Genomic DNA, 16,645 nt, shown 5'->3' with positions numbered 1-16,645 from the left:
ATCGCCGTAACCAACGGGCCCGCTGAGACTTTGTCTTGGTCTCGCTGTGCGCAGAGTCGGTGGACACCAAGATGAACATCAACAACCTGCTGATGATGTACCACGAGCAGGGCAGCAGCCCCGACTCCAGCGAGGAGGAGGGCTCCAGCTTCTCCATGCTGCCTCACCTGGCCGACCTGGTCTCCTACAGCATCCAGAAGGTCATCGGCTTCGCCAAGATGATCCCCGGCTTCAGGTGCGCACCGGTGGCCGCGTCTCGTCTGCGGCGAGAGGGAACTCTCGCCTTCGCCGCGTGCCTGTTTGTCCTCCAAGCGTTGTCACTCCGCGTTAGCCACAAAACAATCTGTGACATGTTGAGAATTTGACTCCTGGGCCCCGCGGGGCCGAGGAAGACCACTTCACGCGACCCAGTTCTCACTGGCGGTGCGAGTAGACAAGGTTGCATGTGAAATCATTGCTGCTGTTATAACTGCAGTTCAACTTTTAACCCGCTTACCTAACGGCAGCATGATGACCAGTCGCAATCTCTACGTACCACACTGACACTCACCCTACTCGCTCTCTCTCTCCCTCTCTCTCTCTCGCTCTCTCTCTCTCGCTCTCTCTCCCTCTCTCTCTCTCCCTCTCCCTCTCTCTCTCTCTCTCTCTCTCTCTCCCCCTCTCTCCCTCTCCCTCTCTCTCTCTCTCTCTCTCTCTCTCCCCCTCTCTCTCTCTCCCTCTCTCTCTCTCTCTCTCCCTCTCCCTCTCTCTCTCTCTCTCCCTCTCCCTCTCCCTCTCTCTCCCTCTCTCTCTCCCTCGCTCTCCCTCCCTCTCTCTCTCTCTCTCTCTCTCTCTCTCTCTCTCCCTCCCTCTCTCTCTCTCCCTCGCTCTCCCTCCCTCTCTCTCTCTCCCTCTCTCTCCCTCCCTCTCTCTCTCTCTCTCTCTCTGAGCCGCCCTCATTCTTCCCTTATTTGCACGTCTCCAGGTGACCTTTTACCTCCATCCAACTCGAAAACTTTGTACACCTGCTTGTTTTGCAGGCTGTTGATGTCGTGCCACGGTGACGGCCAGGTCTAAAGGCCGTCATTACTCACACACACACACACACACGCACACACACACACACACACACACTGGCATGCGCCCACGGCCGGGAAGGCGAACATGTTTGCAGAGAAATCTTCCGCGTTTGGACGTTTGCCACCATGGAGTTGTTTTTGTTTGGAGTCTTGGCACTGTGTTCGCTCGTAACTGATAACCTGAGACTGTTCAGCCCTTTATCTGACGATCGACACAAGATCGACACATGTTGGCCAGTCGGTTCTGTTTCAGGGCCTCGCCTGCACACTACGGTTCTGGTTGAACCGCTGTCTTTTATTTCAGGAGTGTGTGTGGGGGAGGGGGGGGGTCTGCTTTACTGTTTGTACTTTGCGTGCGGTATCAAGATACCAGGGTTTTCTTTCTTTTTTCATTTGATCACAAATTTTTTGTGGCGCAATTGACAGCGTGTCACTTTACAGCAGCAGATAAATGGCAGGCGGAACCAAAAATAGTGCCGGTTTGAACTTTGAAACTTTTTTTTTTTTTTTAATACGTCTAAATAAATCTGTGTTCTTTGCCGCGCCCTGCCGTGTCAGATTGTGCAACGAAGGAGACAACAAGGTTTTTTTGTTAACTTTAAATATTGAGTGTTGATATTCAGAGGAAAGAACCCCTCAGTTTTACTGTCGGTCCACTCTTTGGACTTTTCTTTGTGTTCTGCCGGCGTCATTGTTGTCATTGAGCCTGTTCCTGCAGTGGGCCATTTCCGCATTTCTTCCTCCTCCTGATCGGTGTGACCTCACACCGAGTCTGTACGCGTGCGTCCGCTGCCTGCCTTGACGTGCGCTTTACATCACCTGACAAACATGCATGTGGAGGAGATTATTCCAGGATACCTCTGCTGCAGGCAGGGGGTTTATTTAAACCGCCGACCAACAGAAATGGAAATGTGCTGGGTTTTTTTTAATTGATTTTCTAAACATATTTACATTCAGAAGGCTGTCTGTTGTTCTCAAATGCACAATGGCGCGACCTGTGATCTGTGGCAGCATCCGCTACGCATTTTACTGAGTAGATTTATGTCAAAGAACAATGTTAGTCAATGGAAGTTGGCCCATTTTTTTGTGGCTGCACAAGACAAAAGCTCGACTCTCACCTCATTGTTCCATTGTTGTTGTTTTTTCCCTCCACTTTCAGTGGGTTTGGTCTCGGTGCGTTACAAGGGCTGAACCCTCCCGGCTTCAGGCGGTAATAGTTGTGGCTGCGGTGGTGGTGGTGGTGGTGGTGGTGGTGGGTCACCCCAAAGTCAAGGCTAAAACGAGTCGGGGCCTGTATTTCCTGAAAGTTTCCGTTCCAAGCGGCAGACGGTGATGGACGTGCAGGGATTACCTGTGGAATGTTTGTCCACTTATGATGTGCAGCCTAAGCCCTGAATAACGAGCCGGACCTCCCCCAAAGAGCCGCAGCTTCTAAACCCTGTCTCCTGCCCGCTCGGTAGCTCCACTTTGGAAACGTTTTTAAAAACGATCCATCACAACATGAGGCGCAGGAGTCGTGCCATTTGACCTGCGTTCATCTTTCTTATTGAAAAAACGCATATAATGAGTTTGTAATTTATTTTTTATTTTTTTACCTTTTAAATCTGGGATGGAAAAATAAAGTGCCGAAACCGGGTGTATTATATATATTATGGAACCTTTTGAAATGAAACGTTCATTTCATGAATAAGTTCCACAGCTTAATGCGTCTTTCTTTCTTTCTTTCTTTCTTTCTTTCCTTCTTTCCTTCTTTCTTTTTTATTTAAACATTTTATTTCTATCTTTTTCTGCAGGGAGCTGACCGCTGAGGACCAGATCGCACTGCTCAAATCCAGCGCCATCGAGGTGATCATGCTGCGCTCCAATCAGAGCTTCAACCTGGAAGACATGTCCTGGAGCTGCGGCGGGCCTGATTTTAAATACCAGATCAGTGACGTCACCAAAGGTCAGTCCCAGTCCGAGCGCTGCCACGTGTGCAGCGGCGGCCGCTGGAAGGAGCGGCCGAGCGCTACGTAGCCGAGCGCGCCAGGGGGTGAAAGAAAGATTGAGGCTGATAGGCGGCAGAGGGAGAGCAACCTGCCATTCGATGCAGAATGAGGCGAGCCGATGAAGAGGCGTCGGCCTCTTTGCTCGCTTTCGGTGCACTTTGCCGCGGGTTCTCGTCTCTGCGCGCGAGTCTCCGTCGTGACCGTCGAGCCCGGCTGCAGGCTCCCTCCGTCGTCGGCTCACAAAGGAAATAAGCCCGTGGGCTTTATTGTGAAACGTAAGCTGTCCTCAGGTTAAGCAGCGTCCCATTGTGATTGTCAAACAGATCCACCTCACCGCTCGCAGCGCACCTCTCGCTGCCTGTGAGCACCCGTAGCAAAAGAATGCAGAAGAGGCCCCCTTTTTTTTTTTTTTTTCTCTCGTTTTCTTCTCCCTCTCTTTCTTTCCTCCCTGCAAAGGAACAGTCTTACATATCCGCAGAACCCCCCCCATCCCCCCTGTGGGCACAGCTTTCAGTTACCTCTCACACAAGACCCCTCTCACTGGGATCAAGCAAAGAATGTCACTCCTGACCCGTTAGCCGCACAAAACAACCACTGTCTGGACAAGGCGCGGCTGCGCCTCTATTCTGAAAATATCTCAGAAGAGGTCAAACGGACAGACAGACAGACAGACAGACAGACAGATGGACGGAACTGCGAGACGGACGGGGGGGCCGTCGCTTTGCTCTCGTTTGCGACTATAAATAGAGCCGCGCCAGTGGTAAAATGCAATTAGGAGCATGTGTGCCACTAAAAAGAATTTGACCGTTCAATTAAATTTTAATTAGATTATTTTGTTGCGCCGTCACAGGGGCTCCATGTGAGTTTATAGTTTGTGCTCACGGCGTGTGTTGGTGGGAGACAGCCAATCTGCAAGCTCACAGACACGTTACCGTTCCCTTAGGATGCAAAACTTGCAAAATGAATTCAATTGCAAAAAAATTCCATTCCTCAGGGTGTCGGAGACCACCTGACAGCCACTTTGTTTTTCTTCCCTTTCAATCGTTCAAACAAGGAGCCGTTTTTAAGCCAACACCCTTATTTTTGTAACACGCTGTGAACAGAAGGCTAAATGTTTTTTGTTTTTGTTTTTCTGGAGAGATATGTTGTTGTTTTTTTTAATTGGTACTTAATAATGCAAGTCTTCTCCTCTGGAAATACGGAATGAAAAAATGATAATATTTAAATTGCTGTTGAAATAGAAATTGCTGCTAAGACAAATCCACAGCACGCCAGTCAGTAATTATTCCACAAGGTAAATAATTAACTGAGGTTCAGAGCACCCAACTAAAAAATAGATGCAGTCCGTGAGGAGAGTGAACGCCTGTGATTCGCATGTGTTGCAGCAACATAAGATTTACAGGGCTGGGGAGGGGAGGGGAGGGGAGGGGAGGGGCAACCCCTCCTCCCCAGCAAGTAGCGGATGCACTCATTTGGATTCAAACACACTGATTAAAGAGAATTATTTTTCCAGCAGTCGTCAGCAAACAACTCTGAAGCTGCGCAACAGTTCCCCCCCCCCCCCAAAGAGACGACCAGGACGAGCAAAATAACAATTCTACGTAAAGACGTTGACTTCCTCCCCGGGGGCCCTCGTTGTTCTGCTGTAACGTTGCGCAACCGGTTCCACATGCTGCGCAGGCACTAAACCATGTGCCGCCGTGTCCTCCGCAGCGGGCCACACTCTGGAGCTGCTGGAGCCGCTGGTCAAGTTCCAGGTGGGACTGAAGAAGCTCAACCTGCGGGAGGAGGAACACGTGCTGCTAATGGCCATCTGCCTGCTCTCTCCAGGTACCCGCGGCTCGGCGCGGCGCGGCGCGGCGGGGCGGGGCGCTCCCTATAGGTGGCTCTCGTGAATTGCTAATTAAAGCCGAGCGCTTGGGGAATATGTGCGTTTAGAGGGTTTTGATTGTTTTGTATGGAAGCGCTTTGTTTGCCACACTAGAACAACAACAACAACAACAAAAAAAAACAAGGCTCAGTATCACGTTCTAGCGTGAAACTTTCACGAAATAATGTGAAGGTTTCACATTGTCACGAGGAAAATTTGGAAGGAAAAATGTGAAACTATCAAGTTTTTCTCATGAAAAGTCTCATGTAAAATGTGAAACCTTCAGAAAGAAACGTGATAGTGATCTGTCAGTCAAACAAACGATGCTTAGGTGCATTCCAAGTCTTCTCTCTCTGAGTGTTGACCTTTTTTTTATTTTATTTTGATTTTTGTGCGTGTGTGGCGCACATTGGCCCATACATTATACATGCATTGTTACGCAAGGATGCGTAGTGTGTATCTCTGTGACTATTTACATTCCGCAGGCACCTCATTAACAATACATAAATGAGCTCTGCTGCCGGTTCTAAAATTAGCAAGCCACCTGACTGCAATGGCGTGAACGCACCACCATCTTCCTTTCACTTTCATAATGAGAAACACCTCAACTTTTTCTAACCTTTTTTTTTTTTTAAACCTTCATCAGAATCTACAACAAAGACGAGACAACGCGTGTGTGTTTTTGCTCTTTGCCTGCTGCTTACTCTACCAATCAAAAGTTTGGACACATTCTTCCGATTTAATGGTTTTTCTTTCATTTTCATGACCATTTACATTGTGTTGTGTCCCTCAATGCATCAGACCTATGAAGGAACACATATGGAATATGTATTTAACGAAACGTTGTGAAGTAACTCACGGTTTATCTTTTAGATGATTTAGAATAGCCACCGTTTATATAAAACATACATAACATAACATATTTTCTTTTGCCACATTAATCCACATATCTTGGTCACGTATGTGATGTCTCTTGTGTGTATCTACAGTGTAGAAAACCTTTTGACTGGTAGTGCACTTTTGTTTTTTGTTTGTTTTTTTGACTTTCCAGCTGTGCTCTCCAACACCACATTAATATCCTTTGTCTCTCTCTCCCTCTCTCTCTCTCTCCCTCTCTCTCTCTCTCTCTCTCTCTCTCTCTCCCTCTCTCTCTCTCTCCCTCCCTCCCTCCCTCCGCAGACCGCCCAGGTGTGCAGGATCACGCTCGGATCGAAGCCCTGCAGGACCGGCTGTCGGAGACGCTGCAGGCCTACATCCGGCTGCACCGGCCCGGCGGGCGGCTGCTCTACGCCAAGATGATCCAGAAGCTGGCCGACCTGCGCAGCCTCAACGAGGAGCACTCCAAGCAGTACCGCTCGTTGTCCTTCCAGCCGGAGCACAGCATGCAGCTCACCCCGCTGGTGCTGGAGGTGTTCGGCAGCGAGGTCTCCTAGAGGGCGCTGCAGCGAGGAGAAGGAATGAAAGGAAGGTGGAGAGAAGTAGGGGGGGCGTTGGGGGCGGGGGGGTAAGATGGGGGCGGGGGGGGGGGGGAAGCACTGAAGATGTGCTGGCTTGGATTTTAAGCAGAGAAAAAGGCGCCGTGCGTGCGTGCGAGCGTGCGCGTTTGTGTGCCCCCCCCCCCACCTCGTGTGCATGCGCTGGGTGCCAGGTTCAATGTTCCTGTCTTGTCTTAAAAAGAAAAAAAAGCGTCTATGTGGACGTAAAGGCGGAGGTGGTATGGAGGGGAGGCAGGCGCTGAAACAAAAGGACACTTTCCAACCAACCAACCAACCAACCAACCAATCCCACTGCATACAACTTCTGCCTACACAGTGTTTGTCTATTGTCAAGTGTTTAAATCAACACACAGCTGCTTCAAATACCTGGACATTTTACTTTATTTTATTTTTCTGTATTATTTTATTTTTCACGGCGAGGGTGCGAGGGTGCGCGTGCTGGCGCCCGACTTGTGTACTTGTGTACGCACACTCACACATTTACACACACACACACACACACATACCAACACAGCAAGCAGACTAAGCTATTTATTTAGCCATTCAGTTGAGCTACCTCTTGGTTTTACTGGGAATGTTTTCACGTTCCTTCACCTCCGTACAGACAGTCACTTTTCTCTTTCCTCTCTGCACAGAGCAGTTCAGTTCAGACACAGTTGCCTGCACGTGGCTGCTTGACTTTTCTGATGCCTTTCAGAAATTCAGTGTTCAGATTTTCTTTTCTCGAAAACTACATCAGCTTCTCTCCGAGGCAGCACATGTGTTGTTGTTGTTGTTTTTTTTGTTTTTTTTTCTATGTGTTTGTACACACCAGACACATGCCTTTCACATCTCACCAAAGGTATAAATGCTACCGGCTGCTCTTCCGCCTCTGTGAGCCAGCCAGCCAGCCAGCCAGTCAGCCAGCCAGCCAGCCAGCCAGCCAGCGCTAATGAACTAAACAACCGCGGCTCGATTTGGCGGGGCGTCCGAGCGGCCTCGCGGCCTATGAAGGAAAAAATGTTGTCGTTTTTGTCCGTTTCGCCGCAGAAACACAGGACGTCGTGCGTAATTGTAGTGAGGGTTTTAGAAGTAGATTTTCTTTTGGGGGTGGGTGGGGGGGGTTTGGGGGTCCTGCTTTTTTTTTTCCTCCTCTTTTTTTCCCCTCTTTGAGGTGAGAATTTTAGCCACTAAATGTGTTAGCGACTCTTACACTTGCTAACTTGTCAATCGACGCGAGCCGCCAGTAAAAGGCTCGCTCCCTCTCTCCTCCTCCTCCTCCTCCTTTTCTTCCCCTCTTCCCCTGTAAATAGTTAATCCTTCGCACATGTATCCTGAGCACTGTTATGCCACCTTTTACTCGATGCCTATGTATTCGTATACAGCGTCTGCGTATCCAAGATGTTTAACGAGGCTAAGATCCCAAATGGAACTGGAATAGTAAACCAAGGCTTCTGTCCTCTGGACACATGCTCGCATACCATACTTGGAATTTGGCACAGATGTGGATGTAACTTCAGTGCTTTTGTTTTGTTTTTTTGGTTGTTGTTTTTTTTACACACATACGTATATATATATATATATATATATAAATATATATAGATATATAATCGTCAACTCACCTTTTTAAGAAAAACATACAATTCCGTGAATTGTTCCTCCTCCGTGCAGGGTTTCGGGAAGCTGCTTCAGACCTCCACACACTCAAAACACCTGCTTCGGTGTTTATTTTATTTTTTTTTGTTTGTTTTTTTTCTGTCAGGGACGCTGATCGCCTGGATCAGCCGGCGGTCCCGGTGCAGAGGCGGCGGTCGCGAACGCCCCCCTGCACCCGGGCCAACTCCCTCATTTAATGACGTATGCTGCGCAGCCCTCTAGTGGCCGCATTGTGTAAATACCGTGTGTGTGTGTGTGAGAGAGAGAGAGAGATATGATATATATGTATGTATATGAACATATATAGACATTATATATACATATATATTATATATGTATATGTATATATACATATACATATATATACATATATCTGTATAGATATCTACATAGATATGTTTGTATGTATGTATGTCCACCGCTGTACATAGGGCTACAGAGATATTTCTCTTTCAGAAATATATATTTGCAAATACAACAGAAACCCCCCCCCCCTTTTTTTAAAAGCTCTTCGACCCGCTCTCACTTTATTGTCAGACACTATGCGCCCGTCGCTTGGACTTTGATCACCTTTTGGTTTTTTTATTAGGTAGTTAGGACCGAACTAAACAGGGAGTGCACACATATTGAACTCTTCTCTCTCTCTCTCTCTCTCTCTCTCTCCCTCTTTTTATTTCTCTCTCTCTTGTTAAACAGTGGGCTGATTTGTTATTTTTTTTCCCCTCCACCAGGGTTCATTTCCAGTTAACGACCAGCTAAATATACATGCTGCTTCTCTCTCTCTCATATATATATATATATATATATATATATATATATATATATATATATATATATAAGCCATATAGACCACCGGGCTATTTATACATGGGATACATTACAGTGGATTGAGAGGATGACTCCAGGGCCGTGGATGTTCCTCTTATGTAATCTGCAGATTTTTTTTTTTTATTATTATTATTCTGTTTTACTTTATTTTTTGAAAATCCACGGCTTGTGGGAAGATAAGCTGGTGTGCGATAAGAACTCGTCCGCCTTTCTTTTTTTTTCTTTCCTCCGGTGTCCTTTGTGGTGTTTCAACTCGCCACATCTGAAGGCTGAGGAAAGCGGGCTTATCTCGGTTGGGAGGGCCAGTAATGTACGGCTCGCTGCATGTGGGATTATGGTGAAGATATGCGAAATCTCTCTCTCTCTCTCTCTCTCTCTCTCTCTCTCTCTCTCTCTCTCTCTCTCTCTCTCTCCTTTCTTTAAGTGTATCAGGACTTGAAAGACGGCTGATTCTTGTCGAGTTTCTGTGATCTCATGTGCGGCGACTTGGCATTTCTGCCGAGGCGGAGCTCCTCGCTCTGCTGTTTGACTGAAGGCACCTACGGAAGGTGTGCATGCCCCGCCCCCCCCCCCCCCTCCTCCCCACACACACACACACACCCCACCGGCAGCCTTCCTCATCTCCACAAGCCGCTTTAACGGGTCCATCTCAGTGCTGGGAGCCAACATGCTTTAATTTCTTCAGCCCTCACTGTCTCTGTGTTTGATCTCCTGCTTTGACCTTTTTCCTCCTTCCTGTCTTTTATTTCCTTTCTTTTTTCTTCTTCTTCTTTTTTTTTTTTCCACACAAAGTCCATTCTCCCATCACTGTGCTTTATTCCAACTGGTCTTCAGTCACTGTGACACTGCGGAAGCTGACGTGTGTTCTGCGTAGCCGGCGTGGACGCGGTGGACGTTTTCCCACGTTGCACCGCCCAAAAAATAAATAAATAAAAATAAAAATAAAATCTCCCTGCTGTGATTGAAGTGGGAGGAGGCGAGGCGCGTGGGTCGTTGAGGCAGTACCACTCATATGTATAGTATGTCAGTTTGATGAGAGGTATAATGTGCTTGGTTACTGAACACTGACTTTTGAAGTGTGGAAAAGTCTCCATCTTTGATCTCCTCCTTCTCCTCCTCATCTCAACACTATATTTTTGTAGCTAGCAATGGATTTTTTTTTTTTTTATTTTTTTTTTAATATACATATATTTTCTTCTTTTCTTCCGTGTTCTTATAGATGGAGATTCAGTGTTGATTTGTGTATGTGTTAGCACAGTGGGAGTTTTTGGTCGACATGTAAGTGCCACAGGGGGGTGGATTCCTCCACGCGAGAACAGGGTAACAGAGGAGTTTGCTCTCGGGCATTTTAAAGGCCGAACAGGACGGAGCTGGCGAATGTATCACACAGCTGTTAGCAAAACAAGTGGCATCAGGAGATCCTTCTTCTTTTGCATGGTGAGGGAACTCTTAGGTTAGGGTTTTAGATCTTTGGGGGAACTTTTTTTTTCCACACGCGTTCGGTTGTTTTTTTTTTTTTTTTGCCCTCTCCCTGATTTCTTTTCTTTTTTTTCTTTCTTTTTCCTTTACTGTTTGATATTACTTTGACTATTACTTCTCTGCCTCATGCAAACGTTCGAGAGCGTGAATCAAACTCTTTTGTAAGATGCAGACGACTCAACGCGACACACGGCCGCCCTCATCCGGTTTATCCAAGGTTCGCATTTGCAAAAAAAAAAAAAACAGGAACGTTTGATCTCTTTTGTCTCGCGATGGAATTTTCAAGCATAAACTGCCGATTTCTCAGGCCTCTGACCGACGCTCTCCTCCGCGAGAACCACAACCCCACCCCCAACCCCCCCACCCCATCCCCACCCCCCCCACCGACCGGGACTCTGCCACCACCCGACTGTTGGTGCGACGTCCTCACTGTGGATCGTTCATTAAGCTTTACGCCGGATGCAACTGGACTCGTCTTCCATAAAGTTTCCTCCGTTTGATGCATCAGGTCCTGGTCTTACCTTAAGCCCACTTCGCGGTTCGTAAATATGCTGGATTTAGTTGTTTAGGGAGGAGTTCTGGTGGCCGCACATGAGAAAGTCTGTCAAATGAGGAGTAGTTTCGTCACGACAACAGTTCCTGCTGCTTTCCACAAACAATTTAGGCACTTGAGATTTAAAAAAACAAAAAAAACAAAAACAAACTGTTTTTCCCTCCTTTAAATGTGAAATCCCCCTCCAGGCATGCACCGCCGCGCGCTTCATTCGTATCTTTCATTTTTAAGATTACCTTTAAGGGGGGGCCTGAATGGTTTCGGCGCCACCTGCGTGCACGGTCGGTCACATGCGCAGAGATTGCGAGCGTGGGGACGTGATGGGGCACAAGGTGACGGTGGTACATGGCCCAGAGGCTCCTGTTTGGTTTTTACCATGCGAGGCTGCTCACAGGCTGGAAGTTAGTCTCTTTCTTTTTTCTTTTTTTTAAACTTAGAGTCGTGGTTTGTTAGAATACTGGAACTTGAAAACCATTTTGTCAGTGGAAATCCGCCATCCTCGCTATCACTTGTTTTTATTTTTTCCTTGGGATGAGTGGTGCGGACGGAGGTTCCCGTGAGTCTGACAACATACAACACAGAAACATTGCCTGCAATATCGAACCAATGGTACACTATCACCAGCAAGCTTTACAGAATATCATGTTAGCAGATGTTTGTTTGATTTTTTTTTTGTTTGTTTGTTTGTTTTTTTGAATATAACTATTGCCATTACAAATCCTGTCAGTTAGAAAAACAAACATGTAAGCGGTCACTCGTAGAAACCAGTGGACCATTTTCCCGTTCAAAGGATGTCGTGTCTTTTCTTATTTTAGTTTTCTTTTTTCCATTTTCCTCTTCTTTTTTTTTCTTTTTGTTTTGTTTTTCATTAGGACAGGGATTGTAATGGAATCAACTTAATGTATTTCTTACAAAAAAAAGGAGTGTCCACAATGGATGTACACCATAATCTACCTAAAAAACCTACCTCTTTTAGCTCAGATTTTTTGCTTTAGCATTAAGAATTTGCCTCTGTTTTTACTTTTTTGTAATATTTGTATTCATGTTGGTATTTATTGCTTGCTAATGACTCATACTTCAATGATTACCTCAGAGATATCTCACAGATTTTGGGAGAGTCCAGCTAATGAAGTCATTCATAGTTGTCTTTTTTTTTTTTTTTCTTTTTTTCCTTCATGTACAGTTTTTCCTATTTTCTTCTACTTCTTCTCAGACTAAGCGTTGCCTTTTTTTACGCACAAACTACCGGGAGTGTTTTAATACAGTGCCTGCACTCTGACAAACAGTGCTCAGACTGGCTTAGGGTGAGGATGCATTTACTGCAAACCGAAAAATACTCTCATCTGCAACTCTGTTCCTCCTCGCTCTGTCCTTTGGGGATATCTTAGTAATATTCTTCAGCCGATGCTACGTACTAGTGTTTTGTCAATTAACCTGCCAATCATTTTCACCTTGAATCGACTTGTAGTTTTAGTCCAAATTATTCTGAAAAGTGTTCCTAACAATTTCCCCCTTGATTTTAAAATGTGCTCTCTTTTTGTTTGTTTGTTTGTTTTATTTGAAGCTGGAGCCAGTGAAAGTCAGGATTTTTTTTTTTTTTTTTTAGCTTGAATGTGAAACGAAAAAACAGGAATTGATCGTCAGAGTAGCTGGCAACTAATCTTCTTTTGTTTGAATAATCATTGCAGCTCACGTCGCTGGTAATCCTCCTCGTCGTTAGAGCTGTAAAAGGACGTTGCAAAGAAGGAGCGACCTAAAAAAAAAAAAAAAAACAAAGAAAAAAAAATCAAAGAAAAAGGCGTCGGCCGGAGAAAAGCCGAACGACAGACGTGTGTTTCCAGCTCCCCCCCCCCCCCCTTTATTAGCCGCGACCCTCTCGACCCTCTCCGTGCGTCTGCTGCTCCTCCAGCCCTCAACCTGCGAGCGCGCCTTCATCCTCCTGCAGCCAGTCGTCGGGTCTAAACCAGGGGAGCTCCGGAGACGCAAAATCCTCAATATCCATTCAATGCTGCTTTTTCGGTTTGTTTTGTTTGTTTGTTTGTTTGTTTGTTTGTTTTTCCCGAAATCTCAAGCGTCACAAAGTCACGTGTTTCTTACGCGACACAAACACAACACAGTGCAGTGCAGGCGTCGTCCATAATGTCAGCCTCACTCGGTGTGACAAAGTTTTTTTTTTTCTTTGTGTTTTTTCAAGCATGCACAGCTTTAGCCGTGCCTGTCTTCTTGGGAAGTAAACCTAATTTTTTGCAGATTCTAGGATCATTTTAACAGAGCAACTACTCCCTCCTCCCTTCTTTTTGTCTCATGTCAAACTGCTTCAGGTAAACACTGAATAAAATGAGAGGGTTTTTGTTTTTATTATTACTATTATTATTGTTATGGATCAGACCAGTGCCGCTGTGGTCACATCTTCCTTGAGCTGTGTGCCATAAAAATATATAAATTACCCCCTTTTTTTTTTTTTTTTTTTTTTTTAATGCCGGGGAGGGTGTTAATAAAGTCGGATTCCCGTGATTCCTCAGCTGTATGTGAGAGAGAATAGATCACCCAGAGTACGAGATTGGCCTCTTTGTACTGTGTGATCATCTATTAGTGAGTCTATTTGAATTTGGCATCGAAACTTTAACTCTGTATTGTGAGCCCAAATCATGCCTAATTCAATTTTAAGACCGACAAGAAATGAAAATGCCTGAACCAACAAAAAGCACTTAATGTCTTGTTTGTTAGACATGCATATTGAAAAATCTACTTGCCATAAGATGCCTGTGTAGATCAGCATGTTATGGCTTCAGTAATCAAAATAAGTCACTTAAATTCTAATGTAATGGCAATTTATCCTTTTATCTCTTTTTTTTTTTTTTTAAAGAAAATCTTTTTTTATTATAAATCGGTGTTTATGTAATATTATTTTTGTCAGATGTTTTGCAAATCAAAAATAAACAGTTGTACATAGAAGCTGGCTTTGGTGTCATTATTATTATTATTATTATCATTGGAATTTCTGTTTTGACTGTGGATGCTTCTCTTCATTTTGATAGGCGCCAGTGTTTTCCTCTGTGCCGCAGCTCCACATCCTGCCATCCAGTGGATGCTGAGCTCAAATCTCTCCATCTCCTGCGCTAACCTTGGCCACTAGAGGCCACTGTCTCATTCAAATGCGAGACGGCTGACCTCATGACCTCTCTGATTATCATCGGGCTCAGCCTGAAACGGTTGCTTGTCTCACTGGACACTCACACCACAAAAGCTGCAGCGGGCACGTTAGTCAAGCCGACAGAGTCAGCGGAGGTGGGGGGGTCAGGAGGGGGACAAAAAAACAACAGGAAAAAAAACCTATCGCACAACAGTTTGTGTCAAGATTTATCTCCCGCGTGCGTTCAACGTGTCGGAAGAGATTTGAGCTCACCTCGGCCGCCGTCGGCCCGGCCTATCACGCCGGACGCGAGATTGCACAAGTGCAGATGTGCAAAGGGGGAACAAAATAAAAGGTTATCAGAGAAATCCAGTCATCGCCCGACGGTTGACTGTCAGCCCTGCTCCCAAGCGGAGGCACTTGTTTTGCGTGCTGATAAGCTCGCGTTGCTGCGGTCTGCTCAGCCGTTGCGCCTGCAGCACGAGGTTGGCTGGAGGGTTGGGGGGGTGGGGGGGGGCAGGAGGGGTCTCTGGTTGCATCAACATCCCTTAGGTGAGGATCTTTGGTTGCCACAAGACAATGAGACGTATTTAAAGTCCTCAACTGGCGCTCGCATAGATTCTTCTCTGCAGCGCTTGACTCATAAAACAATGTCCAGCATTTTCACTCAAGGGAGGGGCAGTAGGGTGTTTAAAGGCCCAGTGTGTAAGATTTAGTCACACCTAATGGTGAGAGAGTGTACTGCACAACAACAAAAAAAAAAACAACAAACAAAAAAAAAATCTGAGTGATCTGTAGAAAGGCCTGTGCAATATGGCTGACTCCCTGACGGCTTTCTCATTGAGAAATGGAGGGCTCGGTACACACATCAGGAAAATGCATTGGTTATCCATTTTATGTGGTTTTATCTGGATTTGAAAAAAAAAAAACGTGCAAAAGTTGCCTGCCAATAGACTCCACCCATCGAGACACTGGGCCGTTCATGCTAAAATGAAAGAAGAGGCTCAGACGGTTGACTCACAGTGGCAAGACCCACTGAGGCATCATGAAGTTATTCTGCAGATCACAACTTTTGCAGAGTCTCTTAGTCAGATGCTTTAACTTTGCCCATAGCACTAATGACCGCTCTTGTTCAATGTTCTAGACAAACACACACACACACACACACACACACACACACACACACACACACACACACACACACACTCGTCTTCAAAGAAAATCTGGCACTTGCATCGACCGGCGTCCAGTCTGTGCCGGGCTACATAGCGAGCGCTGTCTGGTCCCTTCTCATTTTAAAGGCAACAAATTGACGTTAATGTAATCTGAGATGCGTGGAGCAGATCCAGGCTAGGATCTGAAAACATTCAGCAACACTGTCTGGCAGGGACGCTGGAGCAGACCCCACCCAGCTTTACTGCTCTGGCTTCGGGTTGGACTCTCTGTGAAATGTAACGCGCTGCTAACAGAATTGTCAAAATATGTGAAAAAATAAATAAGTGGTACATTATAACTCAAAACGCAAACACTACTTTCATCTCGATGTTACCAGAGGAGTGAGTGAGTAGAGAATAAATGTAGTTTGCATCTAGAATTAATCTGCGCTAGGTGACGGGCTAACCGTGCTAACCGTGCTAATAGTGTTGTGCATGGGCGCGGCTGCCTCTGAAGGAGACGGGCAACCATTTCTACATCAGCGCGTCAGTTCGAAGCCCTCCACACTGATTCTGCCCACTGTCGGCGGTCAGTTCAGCTCCCCGGGAAGACGTTCAGGCGTACGTGACTTAGTTTGGGGTTGTCACGCTGTTCCTGGGCGAGGCTGGAGTCACGGGTCCCAGATAAAGACGCAAACAGACAGAGAATAGGACCGAAAAGGGCGTTTTATATCCGTCCGGGAGGGGAGGGGAGGGGAGGGGAGTTGGGGCGGTATAAATACTGATAGGTGGTGCCGTCAGTTTATCAGAGGCTGATGTTGCGGCACATGTGCTCGCTGATAGGCGGCGGCCTGTGTGTGAAATGCAACTGTATGTTTTCCCAAGAATGCCTTCGGGCTTTGGCATCGTGAGTTGCTGTCTTATTCTGGCCAAGAGGTGTGTGTGTGTGTGTGTGTGTGTGTGTGTGTGTGTGTGTGTGTCGGGGGTTGTCAGTTGTGTCTTCTGGGCGATGACAAGGGTGTGTTGTTCCGAAAATGGTGGAGATAAAAAATAATTTTCAACGCGCGAGGAGGTTTTTTTCCTCCGTCTGAGCCGCAGTCTGCGATTCCAGCCGATTTTCATGCCCACTTTTCTAAAATTGGACGTCGCATGCCCGGCCGCGCAAGTCATCCAAATATCATTAGGGCCGAGCAGCAGCAGCGGGCCATGTGGTTTGAGTTGAGTATGCGAGGAACGCGTGAATGGCCCGTGGATGTTTCTCCTCGACGGGGCCAAGGCAGCATTGTGCGCTGTGAAGGCGGAGGCCGGTGAGATAAACGGCTAACGTGCCGAGTGTCAATAAACCCGCTGCTCCGCGAACAATGCCGAGGAGGAGACACCGTCGCCGTGTTACTTTCCAGCAATTCATCACGGTTCCCGTCCACCGTACAGAACCGAAAAAAAAAAAAACG

At 46.4% G+C, this 16,645-nt stretch overlaps 1 protein-coding gene across 4 annotated transcripts in view; it reads left to right on the top strand.

Annotated features, from left to right (window-relative positions):
* Positions 1-6,398, top strand: part of LOC142880459 (vitamin D3 receptor B) — a 30,864-nt gene extending 24,466 nt beyond the window's left edge. For all 4 annotated transcript variants that reach the window (XM_076014404.1, XM_076014402.1, XM_076014401.1 and 1 more), the window contains 4 exons: positions 55-235; positions 2,852-3,003; positions 4,760-4,876; positions 6,096-6,398. In XM_076014404.1, the coding sequence (XP_075870519.1) occupies positions 55-235; positions 2,852-3,003; positions 4,760-4,876; positions 6,096-6,349 (704 nt within the window). In that variant the 3' untranslated portion in view covers positions 6,350-6,398. The remainder of the gene's footprint in view (positions 1-54; positions 236-2,851; positions 3,004-4,759; positions 4,877-6,095) is intronic.
* The last annotated feature ends 10,247 nt before the right edge of the window (positions 6,399-16,645 follow it).

This window comes from Nelusetta ayraudi, unplaced genomic scaffold (assembly GCF_046127955.1).
Source record: "Nelusetta ayraudi isolate G7.1 ecotype Tasmania unplaced genomic scaffold, CSIRO-AGI_Nayr_v1 ptg000168l, whole genome shotgun sequence".
Lineage (NCBI taxonomy): Eukaryota > Metazoa > Chordata > Actinopteri > Tetraodontiformes > Monacanthidae > Nelusetta > Nelusetta ayraudi.
This window is presented reverse-complemented; position numbering and strand designations above follow the sequence as displayed.